This window comes from Prosopis cineraria, unplaced genomic scaffold (genome assembly GCF_029017545.1).
Source record: "Prosopis cineraria cultivar Desert tree isolate PC_DT_omini unplaced genomic scaffold, ASM2901754v1 PC11, whole genome shotgun sequence".
NCBI classification, from domain to species: domain Eukaryota; kingdom Viridiplantae; phylum Streptophyta; class Magnoliopsida; order Fabales; family Fabaceae; genus Prosopis; species Prosopis cineraria.
In genome coordinates, this window is record NW_026555342.1 from 25,496,403 (window position 1) to 25,523,036 (window position 26,634).

Here is a 26,634-nt window from a genome sequence, read left to right on the forward strand (position 1 = left end):
TGTTGATTAATTTCCCTAAAAATGAAAACAAAAATGCTGCATAATTGACTATATTGGTAAAGTTAAATTCATATGAGGGCTAGCTTGTTCTCATTTAGATATATATACATGTAAAATCATCAATGTACATTACAAATTAGATTAATTTGAGATTCAATTTGTGTTTAAAATCTTAAAGGGTTAATATGATAATTTAAGAAAAAGTAAGGGAATCAAATTAATAAAACTTAAACTTGAGGAACTAGATCACTAACTAAGGGAAACTTGAGAGATTGAAAGTTTAGGGTTTAATGGCAAACTTGTTTTTAAATTATAAATCAATGAACACTTAGGATTTTAAACTCATTTTTGATACATTGTTCTCCTTCAACTTTTGAAAAATATGTAATGTGATTTCTACTATTAACAAATATTAACTTTAATTATTAGTGATACAATGTGAAAGTAGGATCATGTTAGTTTATGACAGAACTTGAAACACAAACAAGAATGAACACAAACAAAGAAAAAATAAAAAATAAAAGGGTAATGATCATATAACTAAAATAGCTGTCTTTAATAATCTTAGCTTTTGAAGACATAACAAGATTGAGCATACTCTTAATAATGTATATATTCATTTCAAGATTTTTACAAACAAGCATAGCTTACAACAGAGTTTTAATTTATTAAATTCAAGAGAAAATTTTTATTCATAAATTTTTCAAAAATACATAAGATGGTGATCTCATTTATTTTAACTCCTTAAAACAATAAATACTCATAAAGATCGCTTTGAACCTTCATGATCTTCAAGTACCAAAGACCATAAGCTGAAAATGCAAATGAAATTTAAGAGAAAATGGTGCATTTTTCCAGACTATTCCATTAACTTACAAAAATCATAACTAATTCAAATAAAATCATATTAAGATGATTCAAGTCTCTAAATCAAGCTTAGAAGTCCTTTTGAAAGGAACAACAAACCATCACTTCAGATGTTGACTAATATTTATTGAGGAATTTTCATTCCTCACCTGTTCAGTTACGTCCTGGATTATTTTCCAGATTTTAAACCTCATCTTGTGAAAATAATTTCTCATGATATACAATTCCAATTTTAAAGGATCAAGACTTCATTTAAAGCTCAAAATGTCATCTATAAGTGACCCAAAATTCAAAGTAATAATCACTATGTAGCTACTATAATACCTTCACTAATCTTGGTACCTTGGATAAGTACTTTTAATTATTTTTAAATTGATCAAAACATCATTACCACATCACTAGGTGGACCAATGGCACGGCATCACAGCCTCACAACCACGCCACTGCCACCTCATCGCTATGTCATTTGTCACTGTCATACCAACTATTATTACATTCAATTATGTCTTGGTCAAGCTTGAACTCACACTTAGTATCTTTACATCTACCTTGTGCCAATTGAGCTAAAAAAAAATCTTAATTGATAAATTAAATATATAATATTTAACCCACACACATATATTAAAATATATTATTTAAATTTACTTATTTATTTATTAATATGGTAAAATTAATTTTTATACAATAATTATTTATATTATATTATATTTTAAAAATTATTTTTGATAATAAATTTAATATTAAATTGAAAAAATATTATCATTATATATTATATTATAATTTTTATCTATATAATATACCATTTTAAAGTTTTATTTAATAATATTTTTTATTTTATTTTTATTTTAAATAAGAAGATTAAGTATGAAATTTAAATTATTATTAATAATATAAAAATAATTTAAAATAATAAAATATTTTAAATTTCTTATTTTTAAATTATTTATTTATAGCATAATAAATTATTAAATAAATTATATATAATATATATTATAAATAATAAAATAAAATTAAAAATAATTTGTGATGGAATTAGCGACAGAATTATGATAGAAAATTTTGTGATGGAATTTGCTGTGGAAAATTCATGATGGATTAGCGACGACATACATTCCATCACAAAATTAGAATAACTTATCTTTTTCTAGTGATGAAAAAATTACATCACTATTCCATCACTAATTAGCGATGAAATTGCAATTTTTGTTACTAATTTCATCACTAATAAATTAGTGATGATATTTTTATCGATAAAAATATTCCATTACTAATTTGCTTAGCAACAAAATTTTTACTTATTAGGACAGAATTTTTCGTTGCTAATAAGTTGTTTTTTCTTATAATGATATTTACAAATTATTTTTATAGTTATAACTCATAATGAAATTATGGAACTATATATATATATATTGCAATTCCTAAAATATACCAAAATATGGTTCAAAATAAGGTAAAGAAAATAAATTTTTATTGGTCTTTTTGTCTTGCCTTAGTTTTTGAATAAATCTGCATCTATGATTTGTGATGTAAAGAGAAGAGTGAGATTTTCAAAAATCTCATTAACATTAATCTATTTCAAGCTTCTAACAACAATGATCAACTGATTCAAAATAAATAAGTTTATATCATAAATTTATAAAATTCATAAAGTAAAAACATACAATGGCCAAAGTATCATAAAAGCAAGTAAACATCTAAATCAATCATTAAGTGTATCAAACAACGCTATCACAATATTTTCTACAAACTCATGGTATCAAAATTCAATAGCATTTATGCAACCAAACAATGCTATCACAAAATTAAAAAAAAAAAAAAGAGAAGCTACTTTTGATTAAGATACTTTTTTATCTCAACTTTGTAATTGATCTCTTTTGGGCTTTCCACAAATGTCAAAGCCTTAAAAAAATTATCTAATCACCACAATATCATTTCTCACAATCGAAGATAAATTCATAATTTCATACATGCAAAATAAATTTTTCAAGATTTGTTGTGCTGTCATGGTCAAAAAATTCCATTCCATTAATATTTTCTTCTCCACTTCAACAGTTAGTTTTTTTTCCCCCACTTTGACGACATCTTCTCCCAGGGAAAACATGCTACCCTCCCTCAGAGATAATATTAACGAAATAACAGGGGGAAAATTACAATTCATACTCCGAACTAGTCTCGGTGAAAAGCTACTCCATGACCTAAATGAACTTTTTGTATAAAACTTCTCCATTTAACAATTAGAAATAGCAACCGAGACTCCCCCTTTTCAGCAAAATATTAACAAACTAACAGGGGGAAAATTACAACTAATTTTCTTATTCCTAATCTTGAGTGGTTATTAACTTGGTACCTTCCAATCATTATTTATATCTCAAAAATACCCATTCATGAGCTTGAGAATAAAATTTATGAACAATGCTTTTGAATTCACATTTCATCTTCTAGAACTCATATCCATCCGAAATTCATAAATATATATTTACCTCAATCCAAACTTCCCAAATTTTTGAGTTCTTAGGCTTTCTATCTTAAGTTCTTCTCCAACCTTGGAATCTCAAAAACTAGTAAGTTCAAATGAAAGCCCAGGTTGAGTAAGTCCAGATTGTGTATTTGCCTGTGGATTTTGAGCTAGAATGGTGGTACATGATTGGGTTAAAGTCTCTCTCTCACACACTCTCTCTCTCTCTCAAACTCTATGGAAGCTGAAGTGCCTGTTTGGATTCATCCATTTAATCAATTATTGGAAGGAAAACTATGGTTTGAGTAAAAAGTACACAAACACCCATTTTATCCACAATTGATTATTTGGATGTTAATTGCGTTTTGGATGAAGCTGTGCAAAGTAGCTTTAATTTTCAATTTCAGTTCCTCTGGTTCTCCCATTTATTATGTGACAGAGGTATTTACTGGCCCAATTATATCTACTGTACCCTTCTTAATTTCACATATATCATGGTATGCTCTTCTCAGTCACCTTTTTAGCGTCCTCTTTAGGTGAAAAATGGAGTGTTCGGCCCACACGCGTGAAAATCTTACCTGGAAATTATGGCTCCAATTTCTGTGTATATCGCCCCATCCCTGATTTCTATTTTTTTTTAATTATACTCATTTAAGTTATACTATTTCTTTATATATCTATTTCATTTAGGTTTTATATTAAATTATTAATATTAATATTATAATATATTATAATTTATATTTATATAATTAATTAGGTATATAAGTTAAATAATATATTTTACTTGTTAAATAAAGATGAACAAATTTAATAATATTATTTACAATTTTATTAATATTTCAATTTTTAAAAGCATTGTCCTTCATGGTAATTTATACATCTAAAATTAATTTTAAATAAATCATTTAAACATCTTCAATTCTATCAAATTAATTTAAAAAAAATAATTTCCAAATAGATCACATTATAACATGATCAATTATAATAAAAATTAAATATATTAATTAATTTTTTATAATTAATTATTTTTAAATAAAATCCAAACGGAATCGAAGACGTTTTCTCTCTCTTACAATTCACGATGTGCATCCGAAAACGAGGAAGGAATGGAGTAAATGTTGCTCAATAAACCTCATTTGTAATCCATGTGTTCATCTGAGTTGACTCTATTCTACATTGCCCACATTCAAATAACAAAAATATAAGCCCAACCCATCAAATCTTACCCATTCTTCTATCAGCAAGTCTTGCATCTGGTGGTTCAAATTGGGCTTGTTCATTTTAATATTGTGGAATCTCTTGGTGGAAAGAAAATGATATTTTCAAAAGTCCCTTATATTCTAAGTCTTATAATTAATTCTTTTGGATATTTTCTAATCACTAATATTAACATAATTCTTATAAATATTTATTTCCTTTATATTCCAATTTTCTTCTTGTCTTGAATCTATTTTGACTCCCAATTATTATTTTGTAATTATTTGGAAGAATTACATTTTTTTTGTCCAAAAATAATCCTTATTTATTATTCAATCTCTTATGAATATCTTCGTTCAATGATTAATTATAATATTCCAAAAATCATTTCTCATATCCATCCATCTTTAACTGATATCACTTTTTAACTCTTTATCCCTAAAATTCTCCATCAATTAGCATACAAAAAGCTGGACATGACATTTCTTCCCTCTAAAAGTAATTTCATCCTTGAAATTTTTAAACACACCTTATTTATATAGCTCTAGATATCTCCCCTTCATATGATCTTCAGTTCCCATGTCACCTCATTAGGTGATAAACCTTTCTAGACTACTTTAACCAGGGGAATGCTTTTGCTCATGAGTTGTTTAATCTTATAAGTGATGATCCGATCTAGTCTAACTTCATAAGATAAATTATCTTATAATGTTATATTTTCATATTCTATAACTTGTGCTGGGGCTTACAGCGGTGTGATCTTGATGAAGATTGGGTTGTTAAGCCAAGGGGACGAAATGGGAGTCTAGCAATCTGGTGGTGTAATGCGATTACTGTTAATATCCTTCCGTTCTCACCGAATGTTATACACACAAGTCTTTCCTCATACTTATCACAATATGCTTCTTTCATATATGGCCCCCTGGTGGTTTAGAGGCAAGTTATAGAGATTTCCTATAGAACTAGTGGTCCTTGGTTAATGCCTTGGGGACTTCAATGATATTATATCTCAAAGGGAGAAGCAAGGGGCAAGGCTGAATGCTATTAGTAAGATGTTGAATTTCCAAAATTTCATAGCCGATTGTTCCCTTTCTTATCTTGGTTTCAACGGGTCTAGATTCACATGGTGTAGTGGGAGACAGGATGGTGATGCGGTGAGAGAAAGAATAGACCGTGCTATGGGAAATGATCTTCTACGTGAAATGTTCCCCAAACTTCAGATTTTCCTCATTGATCCAATGGGCTTAGACCATTATCTGGTTTTAATGGACCTAAACTTTAAGGCTGGTAAAACTCCTTGTACTTTTAAATTTGAAGAACTTTAGACCACCCATCCATAATTTTTTCAAGTTATTCATGAGAGTTGGGGCCCTAGTGAAATTCAAAATCCCTGTATCATTGATGATTTTCTATCCAGACTACAGGTATGCAAGAGCTCTCTTTCTAAATGGAGCTCAAGAGTTTTCCCTACTAGTAAGAAGCTCATGGATCACATTAGGGTACAGTTGGCAGAGTGTAAACAAGGAGTGCTTACAGCAAACAAAGTCAAAATAGTAAATGAATTATTTGCTCATATTAAGACCCTTGTGGATGGAGAAGAGTTGTATTGGAGGCAGCGCTCAAGAGTATCTTGGTTAAAATCTAGAGATTGAAACTCAAAATTTTTCCACCACCATAACAAGGAGACACAGGAATAGTATATTGAAGAATAGAAATGGGTAGGGACACTGGCTAGATGACATTGCAGATATTGCTTCCACTTTCTCTAATGTTTGTGAGAACCTTTTTACTGCCTTTAAACCTTGCCTGTTTGATAAGGTTCTGAGCTGTCTAGATTGTAGAATTGATGATAGTACGAATGAGAAGCTTTTACTTCCAATAAGCAAAGAGGAGGTTCGAGCAGCAACTTTCAGCCTTGGTGCATTTAAAGCACCTAGTCCTGATGGATTTTCAAGTAAATTGTATCACATTTCATGGCTGAAGCTGGGGGATGGTATTTTTCCAATAGTTAAGAATTTTTTTAGTGGTATTGAACTTGTGGATATATTGAATGATACAAATATGACTCTTATCCCTAAGGTGGATAAACCTAAATATGTTTCCCAGTTCCGACCTATAGGGTTACGTAATTTCTCTTACAAAATTATCTCAAAGATTTTGGCCACCCCTTTGAAACCAAACCTTAACAAGTGTGTTTTCCCTAATCAAGGAGCCTTTATACCTAGCAGACTTATTCATGATAATATCATAGTTGCTCATGAAGTTTATCAATATTTGAGAAGAAAGCATACAGGAAAGAAGTATGAATTTGAGCTTAAAATGGATATGAGTAAAGCTTATGATAGGATGGAATGGGATTTTCTGAGACATGTTTTGTTGAAGTTTGGTTTCTGTAGCAAGTGGGTTAATTTAATTATGAACTATGTGGAGTCAGTCCAACTGAATTTGTGTTTATTATGTAGCAAAGTGGCTTCAATTAGACCAGGAGGGGCTTCAATCAAGGGGATCCTTTGTCTCCTTATCTCTTCATCTTGGTTTCAGAAGTCCTCCCTAGCATGATTGTAAGGTTCCAAACGGAGAATTAGCTTAAAGGAAGTAAAATGAGCTTGCCTTGCCCAGAAGCCACTCATAGTTTCTTTGCGAATGATGCTATTTTTTTCATGAATGCTGGTACTAAAAATTGTAGGATGCTAGCGAGAACAACTAAAGAGTACTGTGATGGCTCTAGTCAGACTACAAACCTGGATAAGTCTGTAGTCTTTTTCTCCTCCAATACACTCACTGTTGTTTGAGCATTTGTATGCGAGATTTTAGGGATTAGTGACTCTACTAATCCCTGAACTTACTTAGGTATTCCTAGTGTATGGAGAAAAACCAAATACCAAGCTCTAGCATATGTAAGAGAAAAAATGCTTAAGAAGGTGTAGGGATGGAGTAGACATTTTTTATCCCATGTAGGCCGTGAAGTCATGATTAAAGCTGCTATAAACGTTATGCCTGCCTCTCCAATGATGTGTTTCAAATTCCTAGAAAAGAATTCTAAGGATTTTGACAGTCTAATTTCAAATTTCTGGTAGAGAGGAGGTATTGAGGACAACAAACTTCACTAGATAGCTTGGAATGATCTTAAGAGGCCGAAATGCAAAGGAGGTATGTGCTTCAAGGGCTTTACTACCTCCAATGACTCTTTCTTTGCCAAAATTGCCTGGCAGTTAATAAACAATCTGGATGAACTATGGACTAGAGTACTTAAGGTATGGCAGAAATTTTTTAGCAAATGATCTATGTTGGTGTATCGGTGATGGTATTTTTGTGCGAATTTGGAAAGACCAACGGATTCCTTCCTTATCTAGTCATAGGCTCCACATTGATGATGAGGAACTAAGAAAATCAAATTTAACTGTATTAGGTCTGAATGACAATAGACAATGGAACTTGACAGCAATTTCAAATTTAATTGATGAGGAGACCAGTTTTGCTATAAAGCTTATTCCTTTACCTTCGGCAGTGAAACTAGATAAATTGTTTTGGTCCCATGCGAGTAATGGTGATTACACTATGAAGTTCGGTTATTCAAAGTCCATAAGAGTCAAGTCACCTGTTCGAACAGCTATAGGCTCATCCTCAATAATTACTAACAGCACCTAGAAGTCCTTATGGTAGATTAATTCCGCACATCACATTAAGCACTTTTTTTATGGAGATGCCTCTCAAATGCTATTGCTACCAATGCTGCTTTGCATAAAAGACATAGAGGTCCCACTAATTAATGTCCAATTTGTGAAGCTGATTCTGAAACAATTGAACACTTGTTTTTCTGCTGCCTATGGACAAGATGTGTTTGGTTCGAGAGCGATCTGGAAATGAAGACTGGTATGATGAATATAACTAATTTTGGGAGTTGGTGGTCTCGCATTACCTCTTCCTCTAGTGCTCTCATTGATTTTGACCTTGCAACAGTATATTGGCTACTGTAGGAAGTGTAGAAAGCAAGGAATGATAAGGTGTTTAACCAGATTGAAGCCAATCCCACTAGTGTCATTGTGATATCTGATGATGCTGAGGAGACGTTATGGCAGAGGGATCAACGCTGGACCTACCCTTAGTGGATTTCTGAAAATCAATAGTGATAGAGCTTAAAATCAGAATGGTATTGGTGCGGCTATAGGCGTGATCTGTAGAGGGAATGCTGGAAACTTCATTTGGGGCTCTGTTGATAAAGTCAAAATCCATCTCGGCCTTCATGTTAAAGGCTCTAGCTTTAAAAAGAGCCCTTCTGTTAGCCAGAGATCTCACATATGAGAAGGTGATTTTCGAGTGTAATTGCCTCATGTTGGTTTCTTATGTTAAACAAGTCAATCATCAATGGAAAATGGCTTTGCAAAAGTATCATTGATGATTCCCTGGATCTAATGGCAACTCAAGCTAGGTTTTTTCTCTCCTTTGTACCATGCAAAGGCAATCATGCAGCTGATCTAGCTTTTAAGGGAGTGAGTCCGGTTGGATGGCTGGAGACACCATCACCTCTTTTGTCACTTGTGCTAGCTAAGGATGCTACGGTCCCTAATTTGTTTTCTATCCAAAGCATTGTATTTAAAATTAGACCGAACCAACCAATCAAACCGGTGAGCTAGTCATCTATTTGGTCCAACATTTTTATTTGAAGAGGCCATGATTAATCCGAGTTAATCTAGATGACCCAAGATTAACTCGGATCAATTCACCTTACCCCATAAGTCTGGTGGGTTGGGTGGATTTATATTTTTTTAAAATTCTAATTTCCAGAATGATAACATTTTGGGGTTTAGAATAAAAAAAATAAAAATTGAAAAGAAAATCTAGAAGCCCGAAAATTTCCCCGAGACAATGCCATTTTAGGTTTAGAAAAATAACAAATAAAATAGAGTTGGAAGCCCTAAGCCTAACCAACGGTGTCTGTGTCCTTGTTCATTCACTCATCTTCATCTTTGTTTCTCTATCCCTTGGCATCATTTTAGCAACTACTTCTCGACATTCTCGGACTCTTTATTTCAACGGCTTCTTTCTCGTTTGTCATGGGTCCATCGCCATGTCATGGTGGGTCTGCCGCTGTTATGAATTGTGCCCTTATCCTCTTCACTTCCGTCATCTCCATGGTACTTGGTTTGCTCTCTCCATTGTTCCCTCTTACCTCTTCAATCTTCAAACATTGCTTTTCAACTTGGGGTGTGAATTTTGCAAAGCAGAGAAAAGATGGGCAGCAATGAAAGAGATGGTGTTCCTTACACTATTTAACTCTTCTTTTCGGGCATGATGACCTAGGCATAGATGAGTGGAAATAGACTTTTTTTTTTTGGCCAAAACACAAGTTAATTTTATTAATCAATAAAAATAATAATAATACATATGCTAATAACTTGAAATTGATTGGAAGTCTAAATTTTTAAAAATACAACGTCATAAAATATTGCAATGGCAATGGACATAAACTTATAAACTATCCTTTTCGTCATGTTCGCAATTGTGCGTTAGTGCGTGTGTGTAATACAAGTGTGTGTGTGTTAACAAGAGAATCACATTCAGCCTTCTTTTAAAAAAATTTATTATAAATAAAGACCAACAAGTTCTATTTAAAAAAAATATATTTTTATTTTGACAATAATTTATTTGACATTGGTCTTCATCTGTAATTAATTCTCTTAAGAGAGGATTGGCTGTAATTTTCTCTACTTTATATATTTTTACCTTAATATTGTTATTATTTGACATTTATTTATTGTTTTGTATTTTTTTATGTAACATAATTTAAAATATCTTAATTTTATTATAAAGGTGAATAATATTTGAAATATTCTTGTGTTTTTTTATTATTAGAATTATTACTATATGTTAAATGAGATATTAAATCTTAAATATAGATAAATATATTAAGAATTAATGTGTTTTATTTTAATTATATTATTTTATTACGATGATTTTGACTCCCAATTAAAGTGTTGACCTCTAAGTCTCCTGACCTTAATTAGTTTAACGATGGATCTGATTCAGTACCTTGATCCAGAGCAAAACTGTGCCTTGGTGCGATGGGACAGGCTGATTCGTTTCTCGTTTATGCTGATTTGCTTTCTCTTTAGTTTTGCTGCTTTTTCTTTAGTTTTGTCGTTTCCTTGCTTGTACTGCTACTGTGGTGGCTTTTGCCCTTTTCTATGTCTGAATAGAAGTACTTTTGGCCAATTAAAAACAAAATCTCTTTCATAAACATTGTTTTCTAAATAAAATATATGAACGCCTATACTGCCCCTTAAAAGTTAAAGCAATGAAACATCTCTTGGACTCTGATTCGTCAAAGTCTAACAAGCCAGCATACATGGAAGGAAGCTTCAGGTAAGTCACAAGTATTTTAGGCAAACCCATTATTTTCACGAGAAATTTAACTCATTCCGTATAAATTGAATTTATAGTGTGGAATTTGGCAGTTTCACACAATATTTTAAAGCATCAGACGAAACTTAATACAACTTTTTCTATCATCTGTTTGTTAATAAGTGTTTTAAACATTTAATCACACAATTGGTCCTGGTCATTGTGCTTCTAAATTTGATGGAGCTCAATTTTCATATTTTCACATTGAAGCAAACATATAGCAGTCCGTTTGGATTGCCTCATTAATCGATTTTTGAGGCAAAAAATCGATTAATATGAAAAGTTAGCCAAACAGTCAAAAATCATCAAAAATCGATTTGGGTCAGGACGCGCGTTTTTCCGTAAGTTCTCTCCATCAGCTTTTGCAGAACGTTTATCAAAAAGCGTTGGGAAAAATTACAAAGAATGGCCCAAGAAAAAATTACAAAGAAGCACATAATTTAATAAAAATAAAATTAAACTCTCTTCTTTTCCCTTTTTTTTTTAAACTTTGTATATTCAAAAAATTAATATTTGATATTTAAAAATTAAATTATATAGTAATTTATATAGTTAAAATTAATTCTGATTAAATTATCCAAACATCTTCAATTTTGTTAAAATTAATTTTAAAAAAACAGTATCCAAACAGATTACGTTATAACATAATCAATTATGATTAAAATCTACCACTTAATCAATTATTTCATAATCTATTATACCCAACTGAAATCCAAACGGACCCTAGAGCCAATTCAACCACTTTTGTCTTTAACTGCAATCTCCATTCTTGGGAAGCACAATGAGCACAAGGATCTTGGCTCAAATATATATATATATATATATATATTTATATTTATATTTATATATATAGGAGAATTACTTCTAAGGGGCTAATTTGTTTAAAGTTTAAAAGTTAAATAATTTTTAGATAGTTTAAACATTTTATAAAATAAATATTTATTTTATAGTGATTTTAAAAAAGCAAACTATATTTTATATTTAGTTACAGTAAAAAAAGTTATTATTATTTATTTATTTTATATTTTTACAGTATCGACATGGATTTCTGATTTATAAGAATAATTTATTATTAAAATATTTAAATTTTATGAAATCTTCACGTATCTCAATATTGTTTAACATTCTTTCCACATCATATTATTTTAAAAAGCTATTCAAAATAATTTGTCCAAATAATCACAAACATGCTCTCTTTTTTCTATTCCAATTATTTTAAAAATTTAAACAAATATCATAAAAATTCATGAAATAACTTTTTTCAAAAAAGTAAGTAATTTTTTTCTTAAGAAAATCTAAAACTAACTAGATTTAAAAAATTTCATTGACAACTTACACAATTGTCAACTTTTTTTGATAGGTAAACATCAATTTTTTTAATACATCTAAAAGTTTTAAATTTCCATTTTTATTTTATATTTAATAAAATAAAAGGTTATAAAAATATAAAAAAATCAATAAATATGTTTATTAACAACTGAACAGTCTATATTTAATTTGGATTATCCAATTTTTAATATTAAAATTTTTTATAATTTATAAATTGACTATCTATATTTATTCTGAAAAATTTATATTTAAAATTTTTAAGTAACAATTTTTTTAATTTTTTAAAATGTACTAGTTAATATTTTATCTTTATTTTTAATATTATATTTATTGAAATAAAAAATTATAAAAAAATTAATGTTCAACCTAGACCATCTAAAATACATTTAAATCACGGCATTAAAAGTTGAATCGAATCAGTTGAAATTAAAGGTCAAGTATTAGGGATATGATCGAAGTCAAATTAAAATTAGACCTATTATAATAAATAATATATATTTTTATTATATAATAAGTAATAAATATTTTGTTAAAAAATAATGAAAATGTATAAAATTTACATTATATAATTTTTTCCTACCAACCTATTTCTAGCCTGCATTCCTTTTACACTTTTTTCAATGTGTAGCAAACATCAATCACCTCAATTTTTTAATTTTCAATACGCATTGGTCTTCATCTGCTTCTCTCTTCATCTTTGCTTGAGAATTGGAAGAAGCTGTGCTAAAGAAAAGAAAGAGAACATCCATCTCATCTCAAATTCACAACAGCAACGTCAAGCACCTGAGCAATGTTCATGGGGCATGAGCCTTGAAGGGTAAGGTGCACTTTAACAGACTTGACAGTGAAGGAAGGAGACAAGAGAAAATCAAGAACGGCGAGAATGAGTACAAAAGTAAGGTTCCTTTTTTTTTTAAAAAAAAAAATAGGTGTCTGAAATTAAAAATGGTAACTCAAAAAAGAGAAAGAGATTTAGGGTTTCTACAATTTTTTTTTATTTTAAAATTTTTTTATATCCTATCCCTTAAAACTAAAGTTTTAAAAATTGAACCGGTCATTGAATCGGACGAGACACTGGTTTACAGTTTATTGGTCGAACCATGATCTAACCGGGGTTGAACTAGTTGACATTAAATTAATATATTTTTAATTTATGTATCATAATTAAATAAGAAATACATTTAAATATGTATTTTTTCAAAAGTATATTATAGATGCTTGGTAATATAATTTATTATTGATAACTACATAATTAATATTAATTATAAGTGAAGCTTTTTATTTAAATATCAAGAAAGATGTATTTTAATTTTAATTTATTTTTTATTTTTAAATTTTGTTCGGTTTTCTCATGAAAACTTGTCCGATTTTTATCCAGTTTTATCGGTTATTGACCGGTTTTATAATGACCAATTTTTATGGGTCAACCAAATCGGACCAAGAGCCGATTCCCGATTCAACCAGTTGAACCGATTAGTTCGGTCTGATTTTTAAAACCCTGCTTAAAACCATGTTGTTTTGGGGGGTCAAAATTTGATAAAAAAATCAACCCACTTGATTTATAGGGTTGGGTGGATTGATATGAATTAACCTGAGTCAGACAAATTCACTTCATATTAGAAAATAGAATCGAACATACAGTCGGGTTATTGGGTTGTCAGTTTGGCTGACATGTTTGCTTTGGTTTTAAATGATAAATATAATGATCTAGATAGTCAATTTATAAAAATTATAAAAATATTAAAATTAAATTAGACTATCCAAATTAAAATTGTATTATCCTAATTAATTATAAAATATTTGTTAGAAAAAAATTGTATTTTTTATTTTAATAGACATGAAATAAAAAATATGAATAAAAATTAGAAGACTTTAAATTTGGACATGTGGATTAAACTTCAAATGATCCAAATCTCATCAAGATGTTCATTCTCTACTGAGTAGTGTGCAGATGAACTTAAACCATTGATCATGCCACTTTGGTCTCACATAGGGGTGAGCAAAACTGAATCGAAACCGAAAATCGAACCGAACCGAATTTTATTTATTTAATTTGGTCTATTTGATTTTTCGGTTCGATTCAGTTTTTTTATTTTAAATATTTCGATTCATCAGTTCGATTCGGTTAGTAAAATTTAAAATCAAATGGATCGAACCGACCGAATTATATATAATTTATTAATTATAAATTATATTTAATTTATAAATTATTTTATTTTATTTTTATTTTTTATTTTAATAAAGAATAAAAAATAATAACATCACTTGAAACTCTATTTCGATCAGTAACTCTCATCAGTAGGTGTTGTGACTGGATTATGGTGTTACAACTGGATTATGGGACCATTATTTGATCATCGGTGTTTATTTGTGGTTGTTTATTTGATTATCCATGCCTTTATAATATTTAGACTTTATGTCATATGGGTGTAATTAAAATGGGCTCATATTGAAAAAAAAATAAATAGAAAAAACGATCAATTTTATAGTGTTGTTTGTTTTAATATTTAAAAAAAATGGGCCCAATTTCAATAGCTCAATATGAAACAAAAAAACCAAATTAACCGACCAAATCGAATTATCAAGTTTTGATTTAGTCCTTGTTTGGTTTGATTGTTTTGTTTGCTTCAATTCAGTTTTCATTTTCAGTGTTATTCGATCGATCGATTCTGAATATTTTGAGATCAAACCAAACCGAACTGATCGATACTCACCTTTAGTCTCAATGATATATTGAAATTTGAAACATGAGATTTGAATTTTGAAATGGATATGAAATTAGAAAAAAAAAATTGTTTGATTTCATGAATTTAGTTTCATGTAAAGTTAAATTTAACCAAAAATGATTGAACTCGGTTTCATCAAGTGAACCATGAAAGCCATAGAATTTTACTAACAATTATGCCCCATTAATAAAAGTTTTAGACACATTTGCCCCTCCCATTTTCAGCGTCCTTGCTCTTCGACATCCCACCCCACTAGGCCACTACCATTTTCGACGGAACGGAACTGGTCTTCACATCGTCTCCGTCACCGTCACCCGCGAAGGGATCAGAGAGCTGGTCTTCCTAACATCCGTTGCTGGGCTTCCTCCGTCCTTTCCTGCCGTTGATTCGTTTCTCATCCTTCGCAAATAGCAATAAGGAATTACTGTGTGCTAAGTAACTCTCTCAACTTCTCTCTGTCTTGTTGTTGCCGTGCTCCTGCTCTTCGACTCTCCAATGGCCATACTCTTTCATTCTGTACTTGTAAGTTCCACATTTCTTCTTATGCTCTCTGTCTCTCTCTGTGCCCTAACAGTTTTGCGCTTTGATTCATCTAAATTTAGTTTTGAGTGGTTAGTCGTTCTCGCCTAGAAATCGTCTCTGCACATGGTCATTATCGCCCCGCCAGTGAGATTTGCAGACATTGTGGAAATTCTGAGATCGCAATTCTAAGACCTTTTAAAGGATCGATGAATTAGATGGGGAAAATGATGAGAGAACTAAGAAGATGATCGGTTTTGAGAGAAACCCTCGGGGGTTCAAAGAGGGAGAGTAAAGAGAGGGAGATTTGGGTTGAAGCAGATCTGGTTGGATGTGGAACAAATTTTTTGGATGAGAGTATTCTAGTATTTTCATATTTTAACATTGATTCCCCTATAATCTACCAAACATATTTTTAAATCTCATGTTTATATTCATTTCCGTTAAAATTCATTTCCCACGTACCAACTGGGCATTAGTCTTTTTTTAGTCTTCGGGTGGACTTGGGACTAACTTAACGTGTTACATGGGACTTACAAGTAAGTTTCCCAATACATATATACATGTGCAGTTGTTCACACTCATACTGTAATCACTTCTTTAAACTGCAATCTTGTCCGCCTATGGATTCATGGGACGAGACAATGAAGAGAGCGAAGGGGAAGTTTATGTTTTCTGCCATAATACTCCTTCGCTGTCTTTTGCTTTGTGCAGCTGATCTTGACGCCATAACCAAGGACAAACCCATTAGAGATGGTCAGCTTCTGACTTCTAAAGAAGAAAAGTTTGCTCTTGGTTTCTTCACTCCAGGTAATAAATCTAACTATCGTTATGTGGGAATTTGGTATCATAATTTCCCAACGCAAACTGTTGTTTGGGTTGCCAACAGAGACAATCCAATCACTGACAAATCTGGAGTTCTCTCCATCGACTCAAATGGAAACCTAGTTCTCCATCAAAATTCCTCAAACTTACCCATATGGTCCACAAACGTTTCTGTCTGTGTCTTCCCAAATAATAAACCCATTATCGCTCAACTCTCAGATTTGGGTAACCTTGTTTTGATTCAAAATGATGAATCTAAAACTCTTCTCTGGGAGAGCTTTGATCATCCCACTGATACACTCCTTCCATATGCCAAACTAGGAGTTAACAAAATAACTGGTCAAAGCTGGTTCTTGCAATCATGGAAGAATGAAGAAGATCCTGGAACTGGAAGCTTCTCAGTTAGATTCAGTACCAGGGGAAAATCTCAGGTTTTCTTGTATAAGAATAACTTTCCTTTATGGCGAGCTGGACCCTCCAATGGGGAAATATTAGTTGGGATCCCATCTTTGAAACGAGCCATGCCAAACATTTTGAACGTGTCTGTTCCTGATAATGATGATGAAGTAGGATACATGTACAATGCTATTTCTAAGACCAATATCTTCAGATTAGTAGTTCTTCGATCAGGATTAGCACAACTATTCAAGTGGGATGATAGTTTAAATGAATGGACACGCCAATGGTCTGCACCAGAATTGAATTGTGACTACTATGAATCTTGCGGATCCAACAGTAAGTGTGATCCTCAAAACCAGTCAAACTTTGGTGTTCATGCTTGCCTGGGTATGAACCGAAAAATCCAACGGATTGGAATCAAAACAATGTTGTAACAGAGGGGTGTGTGAGGAAGAAAGGATCACTATCCATGTGTGGGAATAATGGAGAAGGATTTGTGATGGTAAGAAAGGTCAAGATTCCTGACACATCTATAGCTAATTGTAAAATGGGTTTGAATATGGAGGAATGTGAAGGAGCATGCTTGAGAAACTGTTCTTGCACTGCTTATGCAGCTACAGATATGAGAAATGGATTAGGATGTGGGTGCTTAACATGGCATGGTGCTCTAATGGACACACAGGTATTGAGTGAGGGAGGCCAATATTTATATGTCCGTGTTGATGCTATTGAATTAGGTAACCATATTATTCCATTTTTTTTCTTTTAATATTTTTAGGTTGAAAGGTCCTCTAACTTTTTCTACAGTTTCAGTTTGATCCCTTAATTTTATAAAATATATTTTCAATCTTTTAACATTGATTCTGTTAGTTTCAAAAAATTATTTTTTGTGCTAATCATTATTATTTTAGAAAATATTATGTTAACATTTGATAATATTTTTTTCATATTTAAATTATGAATTTTTTGTTGATGAAACTAGCAGTGTTTGGGTTATAGAATGGAAAAGACACTTTATAAGATTAAGAAATTAAAATAAAATGTTATATAAAGTTAAAGGAATAAAAATGTACTTTAGCCAGTTTTTTTATCACACATGGGTGTCCTCCTGTTGGAGGCAATATACTGTTTAAAACACGCTTGGGCACTAAATATGGACATTTTTCTCTCAGTGGAGATTTAAAACTTAGTTCATCATGGTATGAAGGACTAACCTTTTTTCCATGAGATCCAGCCTGTTGGTCTTTTCTTTTAATTTCTTGGTGAATGCTTTACTCTATTTTGAAAGTTGCGTTGGTTTTTAAGATTTCCCCCCCACCCTGCTTTTTCTCAGCAAAATACGCCAGGAAGGCAAAAGGAATGCTTGCTATGGCTAGGATGGTGGGAATTACAGCAGCTTCTATCACTTTCATTGTTCTTCTTGTTGCCATCATTGTGTATTGGTTTCAGAAGAATAAAAGAGGTGCGTTATTCCTTTCATGTCATGAATTAAAGATAAGAAGTAGAATGTGTGATAATTATAAATTAGTTTAGTGGAGTTAATAGACAACTTAATTCGTTTTTGTGTTTATCTTAAAACTGAATATTAATTCGTATTCTTGTGGGGGATAGGTTAATGATTTTTAATGAATTTCACCAAATCCATTTTTTGTGATTTAAATTGTTGTTGCATGCAAAAAAAAAAAAACAAAGAAAATTGATATTTTGCTTTGTGAAATTCATTATATTAATTCTAAATGATTTTGTGATAAAAGATATAGTAAGTTTAAAAAAAAAAATGATTCCTCTCTATAAAATCGTTGTTGTTGTTCTAAACATTTTGTCTCTCTATCAATACTTTTTGTTTAAAATTTCTTAAAGATCAATATTGCTTCATGCCTTTTTATTGGCTAATTGTAGATAAAATGACAGAGCAACAACTAAAGATGGATTCCGGAGAGGAGCAAGCTGTAAATAGTGCACAGCTAGCCTTGTCATTTTTCAGCATCAAAATCATAATGACTGCTACAAATAAATTCTCAAATGAGAATGAGTTAGGTGAAGGTGGGTTTGGTTGTGTATACAAGGTAAGTGAATTAATGCTTATAATTAATCCCATTTATGCAAGTTTCTATAATCTTATTATCATTTTATATATTTTTATGAAGGTAATAATATCTATGATGTTACACTACTATTGATTGGATTATTAATTGCACCAATTAGAATAATTTAAATTTTCATATTTTAGGGCTTGTTAGTGGATGGACAAGAAATAGCAGTGAAGAGGTTATCTAAAGGTCATGGACAAGGGATTCAAGAATTCAAGAATGGAATTAAACTAATTGCAAAATTACAGCACAGAAACCTTGTGAAGTTGCTTGGATATTGCATTCACAAAGAAGAAAGGATGTTAATTTATGAGCATTTGCCCAACAAAAGCTTGGACTTCTACCTTTTTGGTGAGCCTTTAATTCTCTCTCTTTGTCTAATCTAGTGTACATGTATTGCTTTCAAGAATTGGAGACCCTAAATTCAACTTGTGGTTAATTTTATCTGTCAACTTTAAAAATCCCCACTCCTTTTACCCTGCCATTTTCTTTTCGCTTGTTGGTGTTTGTCGGCCCCCATAATTATTTTTTAATATTTTTTACTCTTCTCCCTCCATCTCCTTCTCTCCTCCCCCACTCTCTCGCAACCTCCCTCTCCTTCTCTGATTTCTCGAACCAGTGCAATGTCGATGGCCTCCCATACTTCAGCTACAAGACCATCCTTAGCGGCCTCCCTCCCTTTGCAGCCGAACAGCACATCCCCTCTCTCTACAATTCCACTAGCACCACTTGCTTTGACCCCTTCTCCAGGGTTCTGTGTCGCCTTCAGATCTCAGCCTCAACTGGCCATGCCCCTCTGGTCACTTGTGTTGTCTCCAATGGGTTCATGACCTTTTCTGTCAAAGCTACCAATGTTCGAGTTGTTCATGGTTCAGGACGAGGGAGGGAGGGAGAGAAAGTGGAGAGGGAGAAGAAAAAGGAAGTTGTTGCTAGAGTCTGGGAGACAGAAAGCCAGTGTAATTCCAATGGGCAAACTAGAGCCAAAGAACAAAAGATGACAAAAGAAGTTAACAAGGTGAGACTAAGGACGTAGGTGAAGCTTCTTGTTGGTGAGTCTTCATTGTCACGATAATGATCGGAAGGAATGAGAGTTGGCGAAAGGTCATGAGGGAGATGTGAGGGAACCTGCATGGATTGGATCTACGTCTAGATTAGGTGAGGCATAATAGAAGTTGCTGGCGGATAATGAAGGGTAGAGGGAGAAGAAGAGTGGAAATTGCAAAAGCATCAACCACTCAGACAAGACAACGAGACAGATGGGGGAGAGAGAGAGAGGAATAAAAGGTGGGGGGGGGGGAGAGGAGAGAGTCGGGAAGAGGGGTATGTTTTAATATTATAAAAAATATAAAAATAGTGGAACTCATTAAAAATATTAAAAAAAATGTGAGACTCACGTAACGATAGAATTGGGAGAGTTAATGTCAGGGGTACAGAGCGATGTTTTTTTGAGGCTGAGATATAAATTATTCATAATTCAGTTTAAAGTCATTTAAAACTTTTCGTGTGCATTTCAGGGGCATTTCTGACTCTTAACCCAATTATAAATATATATACTTTAACTAAATTAAGTAAATCAACACATTTTATGTAAGAATTTTGTTGATATATGAAATTTGAGGTAGACATATGCTTGTTTAGTTATGTTTCTAAGCAACTTGATAATATATTCCACACACAAAAATATGATATATATTTAAAAAAAGGTTAGACATTTTTCATTCGTCACAAAAAAGATGAATTATACTGCTCAATATCGCTTAACATATTGTAGTTTGTTGTAAATTTTATTTAATATATTAATATATTGAATTTTGTTAGCTTGAATTTCTATGGTATCTCAATAATTAATTACATGTGCGTGTTTGGCATAGCTAGATTACCTTTTCTCAATTTTCAATGGTACTTAAAGGTAAAGCTTTTGTGGTTTCAATTGCAGATATGAATCATAGATCAAGATTAGATTGGAATACACGAGTTCATATTATTTTCGGAATTGCTCATGGTGTTCTTTATCTTCATCAAGATTCAAGGCTAAAAATAATTCATAGAGACCTTAAAGCTAGCAATATTTTTTTAGATGTTGCAATGCATCCTAAAATTTCAGATTTTAGCATGGCTAAAATATTTGGAGAGGATATAATCCAAGCAAGAACAAGACGAGTTGTTGGGACCTAGTAAGAACATTACTATTTTACATCTTCTTAAATTAAGAATTATTTATTTATTTATTTATACAAAAAAATTAATTATTTACGCCACAATGATTTGAATTATTGCAATGGTTATATGCAAGGTACTAAAAACCGAACCGGTCATTGAACTGGCCAAACTCAGGGGTCAAGGGTCATGGGTTCAACCGGGGGTCAAACCGGAGTCAGACCGGTCATAATAAAATAATATAATTTAAATAAAAAAATGTATTAATTCTCAATATGTTCATACATATCCAAGTCTTAATATCTCATATAACATATAACAATAATTCTAATAATAATAAAGTATAACAACATTTCTATATTTTTTAAAAATAAGGTTAACTAAATGATAAAAAAATTTCAATGAGTTAAAATAATAGAAATAAAAATTTATTTTAAAATAAAAGATAATAAATAAAAGTGATATATTTTAAAAATTATTTAATTAAATAATTCAAATTAAAAAATAATATAATATAATATATATTTATACTTTTTGATTTCTTTTTGCTTCTTCCGTCCCCTCATCTGACATAAGTATGAATTTTTTTACTCTATGACTCCTATTAACCTATTATTAATCATTATTATATCAAAAATAAATATATATCTTAATTAATCATTATTAATTTTTTTTTTAAATTTCAACCCACCCAACCCGCCTAAATCGAGGGGTTGGGTGGGTTAATTCGGGTTAATCTCGGGTCACCCGGGTTAACCCGGGTTAACTTAAATCACAATAAAAAGAAAAACCGGATCGGACACATGGCCGGGTCACCGGTTCACCGGTCAGACCGGTCGGTCCGGTCCGGTTTTAAAAACAATGGTTATATGTGTCACACCCGAAAAAATGCGACGTGGACGGTGCGCGAGTCGAGGTCTCGGCCTTCGCGGCGGGAACCGGATCGAACGAGGAGTCGCCACCAAGATTTTGAGGTAAATCTTGGGAAACCGATTAAAAGGAAGATAAGGGTGGTCTGCAGAAATAGAGAATAGGTTCGAGAGTCGGTTGAGTGTGGGAAAGGTGTTAGGCACCCCACAACACCCGTTCGTCAGAATGGTTACCTGAAGTTTGTTGTGCTATATTAATATGGTTTTATAATTATTTTAATTATCCCTTTTGTATTCATGTGTTTGATAAAAATGATAAGAATTATGTCAGAAATGTTTATTTATGTACGAGGGAGGATGGACTTGACTCAGAATCTGACTTTGAGGTCTACGTACCCTGTGATGGGGATCAAAGTCCACGTAGTTCGGGCTTGAAAGTTTGGTAGTGAAAATATTTTTGAAGAGAAATTAATTAGAAATAATTCACCATTTTGCAAATAAAACCATTTCTGAAATTTTGATATGTGTGTTTTAAATTACAAAAGGTAATTTAATTTTAATTATTTTCTCCATTTTTGAATTTTTGGAATAAAGAAAGGAAAGGGTTTAAAATTATTTTTCTTTATGATTGAGGATTTAATCGCAATACCTGCAGAACCTAATTGGTTCATACGATAATGCAATTGCTCTAAATATTTGCGGAGATTTTAAAATCTCACACGATAAAAGAATTTGGCAATTTAATTTATTTATTTAGATTCTTATGTATATTTTTAAGTGTTAATAATAATTTTTTTAGCATGTAGATATAGGTTTTGAAGAATTTTAATCAACATACCTGTAAAGCCTTATTGACTTATACGGTAATATGATTATCCTAAATATCTGCGGAGATTCTAAAATCTCACACAATAAAGGAATTAAATTTAAATACATCTTTAATTTAATTAATTTAATATATAATTTATATATATATTTTTAAAACTAAATCATTATATCTGTAGAGTCTTATTGACTCATACGATAATACGATTATCTTAGAAGTCTACGGAGATTCAAAAATCTCACATGATTAAAAGATATAATTGGTGAATATGATTATAATTTAAATACATTAATTTGATTAATTAATAATTATAAATTTTTTTTATTTTATTTACAAAATTCATTTATTTATTTACCATATAAATTGTGAATAACAATATTTGCAAGGATTTATTATCCTACACGATAATGTGATTAATTTAAGTCTCTACGAAGATTCTTGAAATCTCACACAAGACTTAAATATTTTATTGATTTAAATTATAAAAAGAGAGTTAATTTCAATGATGAGCTATTAGAACCCATCTTTAATATACAAGTCAGATCTTCATACCTATGAAATCTTATTGATTTACATGATATAAGGTTATTCTCAGTGCTTTTGGGGATTCTTAAAATCTCATATGACAAAATTTAAAAATAATAGTTATGTTTACCATACAGTCACTAAAGATGCACATATTCAAGAATAATTCATTCAAACATAAAATGGGACAAAACAGTTCATCAATTTTCAATCAATCTCCACGAGAAATTGTGAATATATACTGGATTGGCCTAACTATATATAACATATAACTAAATAACTTACTGGTTTTGGAGTTCCTTATGTGTTTGTACGAGACATATTGTGAGAGCCTGAAGAGCAAAGATGGTACTTTTGTATGACCCAGCTGATTTCAGTGCCATGAGGAGATTCTCCATTGTTGAATACTAAATATTTCTTGATCCAAACTTTCTTTCCAGTAGCTGAGACTACTGACTCAGTCACTCCTATTTCCTTGCAATACCCACTTTCTGTTGCTCTTCTTCTTTTCTTCTTCTTCTCTGCTTTGGTCGCCCGGTAGACTGGGTCTTCCTCGGTTATAGGCTCGCTGGCTCTGGAGATATCCTGTTGTTTCTTTCCCATGGTTGAGTTTGAAGCTGAAGCTGTAAACAACTCCCGCAAATTCCAGAGCCGCGTGAACCCGTGCCAATAGAGCCGTTCGTGCTCTGTTTTGACGTGTTGCATGGCTGTCTCTCTTTTTTTCATGCTCTCTCCCTCGTTTCCTCCGCTTTCCTCTCGTTTGGTTTTTCTGTCGTGTTTCTCGTCTCTCCTCCTCCAGTTTTTTTCTCTTCTTCCTCCAGTGTCCTGCGTCTGCCGTAACGTCCCTCCTCTTTCCTTTTCCTCCTCTCTCGGACTCTTCCTCGGTCTCGCCTCTCTCTCACGTTTATGGCTCTCTCTTTTTCGTCTCTCCTCCCTCTTCTCTCTCACTGAAACGTTCCTGTTTCTCCTTCTCTCCATGCTCTGTTTTTCTTTCATTTTCTGTCTCCGTCCCTTTCTTCTTCGTTCTCTCTCGGACTCTCTCCTCTGTCTCTGTTTTTTGTTTTCAGTTTCTCCTCCCCCTGCTCTGTTTTCTCGCTCTCTTTTTATGCTCTCTCATTCCTCCATTTTCTGCCGTTTTTCATGCTCTTTTCTTCTCCCTTTACTGCTCTGCATTATTCATTTTCGTGTGGCTATGTGTTTTGCCTTTTTTTGCATTTTTCTGTGCTCGTTTCAGCTGGCGTGTGGGTGCTGCGTTTGTGCTATGTTTCATCTCACTTTTTCCTTGCTGTAACGTCTGCTTTCTCTGCTATTTTGTCTACTCTGCATGCTGCATTTTTGGTTCTGTTTCCTTTTTTCTGCTAGTCGAAAAAGTGTACGTATGTTGGTTGCTCGCTGCTCCTTCTGCGCTTTTTTTTTTTGCTGTGCATGCATGCGTCTGACTCAAAGTGTTTTCGTGTCTGTGTTTTAGTTTTTTTTCTGGTCTGCATCTGGGCTTTTCTTGCTCTGCGTAGCTTCTCATGCTCCGTACGTGCATGTCCAGCATTTTTACCATTCTTTTTAATGTTTTTTTTTAATTAGATTAAAGGAAGGAAAGGAAAATTTAATTTTAATATATATATATATATATATATTTAAATGGAGAACAAAAAGATTTAAGGAGAGAAATTTAAAGATATCTAAGTCTAAAAAAAAATAATTTTCAATATCTTTGAATGGTTGGGATAATTTGAGAGAGATTTTTTTTAAAAAAATTAAGCAATATTTTTTTTGAAAATATAATCCTAAAAAAGGATTAAATTTTATTTTTATATTTTTTATTTTTTGATTATTTATTATTAAATTAAAAAAATGCCTGAACAAAATACGGTGTTCACAATATGTCCCCTGAATATGCAATGGAAGGGCAATATTCAACAAAATCAGATGTTTTTAGCTTTGGTATTATATTGTTAGAGATTACTAGTGGCAAGAGAAACACAGATCGTGACAAAGGAAGGGTATCCCTAAACTTAATTGGACATGTAAGACCAAAAATCATTATAAGGATATGAAATATAAACCGAATGATTTGGTTATTTTTCATATTCCTTCATATTTAACCTTAACCCTTTATTTGGATGCAGTGAAAAATAGAGAAGGAGAAAAACTAGGAGGAAGAAACTTCCAAAAATAGTAATTTTTAATTGGAAAAATGTATCTGCCAGCCGTTGTAATTTTTTTCAATTTTGAATTAGGTTATTATAATTTATTTTGATTTAATTGAACCTTTATATTTTAATCCATTCAATGTTTTAATCCCTCAAGGTTAAAATTTCTAAATTTTTCCTTTTAAAAGCAAAATTAAGAACTTTTATATTTTTATTAAAAGTTTATATAAATTTACAATTAATTACATAATATTCATAATTCAAGATTTATATAATTAGGTTATCTTTTAAATAATTTATATAGATATATAATTTTCATAAAAAATGTATGTGGTGTATTAAATGAAATTTTCTTTTTTCCACTTTAGCTTGAAGTATTAAATCAAATTTTCTACAGGCTCTAAAAGTATTTTTGTTTTGGGAAAGTTAATATAATTCATTATTAATTTTTCCTTCTAATTTTTCCTCCTCCCTATTTTCTTCCCTTGTACTTTTCCCTTTCAATGGCATATTTCTGCTTGAGTTGATGATGATCATGTGATGTGGAATTAATTTGTGGGTATGGGATTTATGGAGAGAAGGGAAGGCCTTGGACATTGTGGACTCAACACTTGGTGAATCATATCCTATTGATGTTGTACTTAGGCATATCCTAATTGGGCTTTTATGTGTGCAAGAAAATGCCTTCGATCGGCCATCCATGTTGGAAGTTATTTTCATGCTTGGCAATGAAGTCAGTCTTCCCACTCCCAAAAAACCAGCATTCCTATTCAACTCTGCTAACAATTTGGATTCAGAATCATCTGGAGAATCTTCAATGAATGAAATTACTAGCACTACAATAAGCGCTCGTTGACCTTGACATATGTTTGTATGAGTTAAATGTACTCTCTCATATAGTATGCTTGTTAGACACTGAATATGCAGGCATCATAATCAAACGTTCAATAGGGGACATGTTAGGCACGTAATTTCAGCAAATTATATCTTCATATGATTTTCTTTTTAATTCAATGTCTTTTTTCTGATATACTAAAAAGGGTTAGATTTTGCATTTTTATTCATACCCCATTGTATTCTTATTACTTAAACCAGCACTTATTCCCATAGAGGAAGCCTATAATTAATTATCTATTCAGTCTTGCAATCCTTTTTAAATATTGTATTGAAAGTGGCAAAATGAAGCAAACGCTAATAGCTAGACCCTTAAAACCTTATATATCTTTGGTAAGAGATGTCATATAAGGTAGCAAAATGAAGTGCCTAGTCAATAATCACATACAGAAACAACTTGAGAAGAA

General features: G+C 31.6%; 3 protein-coding genes across 3 annotated transcripts; 2 read left to right on the forward strand and 1 right to left on the reverse strand.

Annotated features, from left to right (window-relative positions):
* The first annotated feature begins 10,531 nt into the window (after positions 1 to 10,531).
* Positions 10,532 to 20,984, forward strand: LOC129286383 (G-type lectin S-receptor-like serine/threonine-protein kinase At1g11410). The gene is given in 11 exon segments (XM_054922349.1): positions 10,532 to 10,718; positions 10,807 to 10,882; positions 15,201 to 15,312; positions 15,363 to 15,498; positions 16,210 to 16,305; positions 16,642 to 17,085; positions 17,088 to 17,456; positions 18,053 to 18,181; positions 18,619 to 18,785; positions 18,950 to 19,160; positions 20,746 to 20,984. Coding segments are annotated over 11 exon segments (2,166 nt in total).
* A 2,502-nt stretch (positions 20,985 to 23,486) lies between these two features.
* LOC129286384 (protein MNN4-like) lies at positions 23,487 to 24,164 on the reverse strand. Its single transcript, XM_054922350.1, has one exon. It carries the CDS (start codon positions 24,162 to 24,164, stop codon positions 23,487 to 23,489), a length of 678 nt encoding a protein of 225 aa, XP_054778325.1.
* Positions 24,165 to 25,063: 899 nt separating this feature from the next.
* Positions 25,064 to 26,190, forward strand: LOC129285501 (G-type lectin S-receptor-like serine/threonine-protein kinase At1g11410). The gene is made up of 2 exons (XM_054921242.1): positions 25,064 to 25,207; positions 25,893 to 26,190. The coding sequence occupies exons 1-2, from the start codon at positions 25,064 to 25,066 to the stop codon at positions 26,187 to 26,189; spliced, it is 441 nt and encodes a 146-aa protein (XP_054777217.1). The 3' UTR covers position 26,190.
* The last annotated feature ends 444 nt before the right edge of the window (positions 26,191 to 26,634 follow it).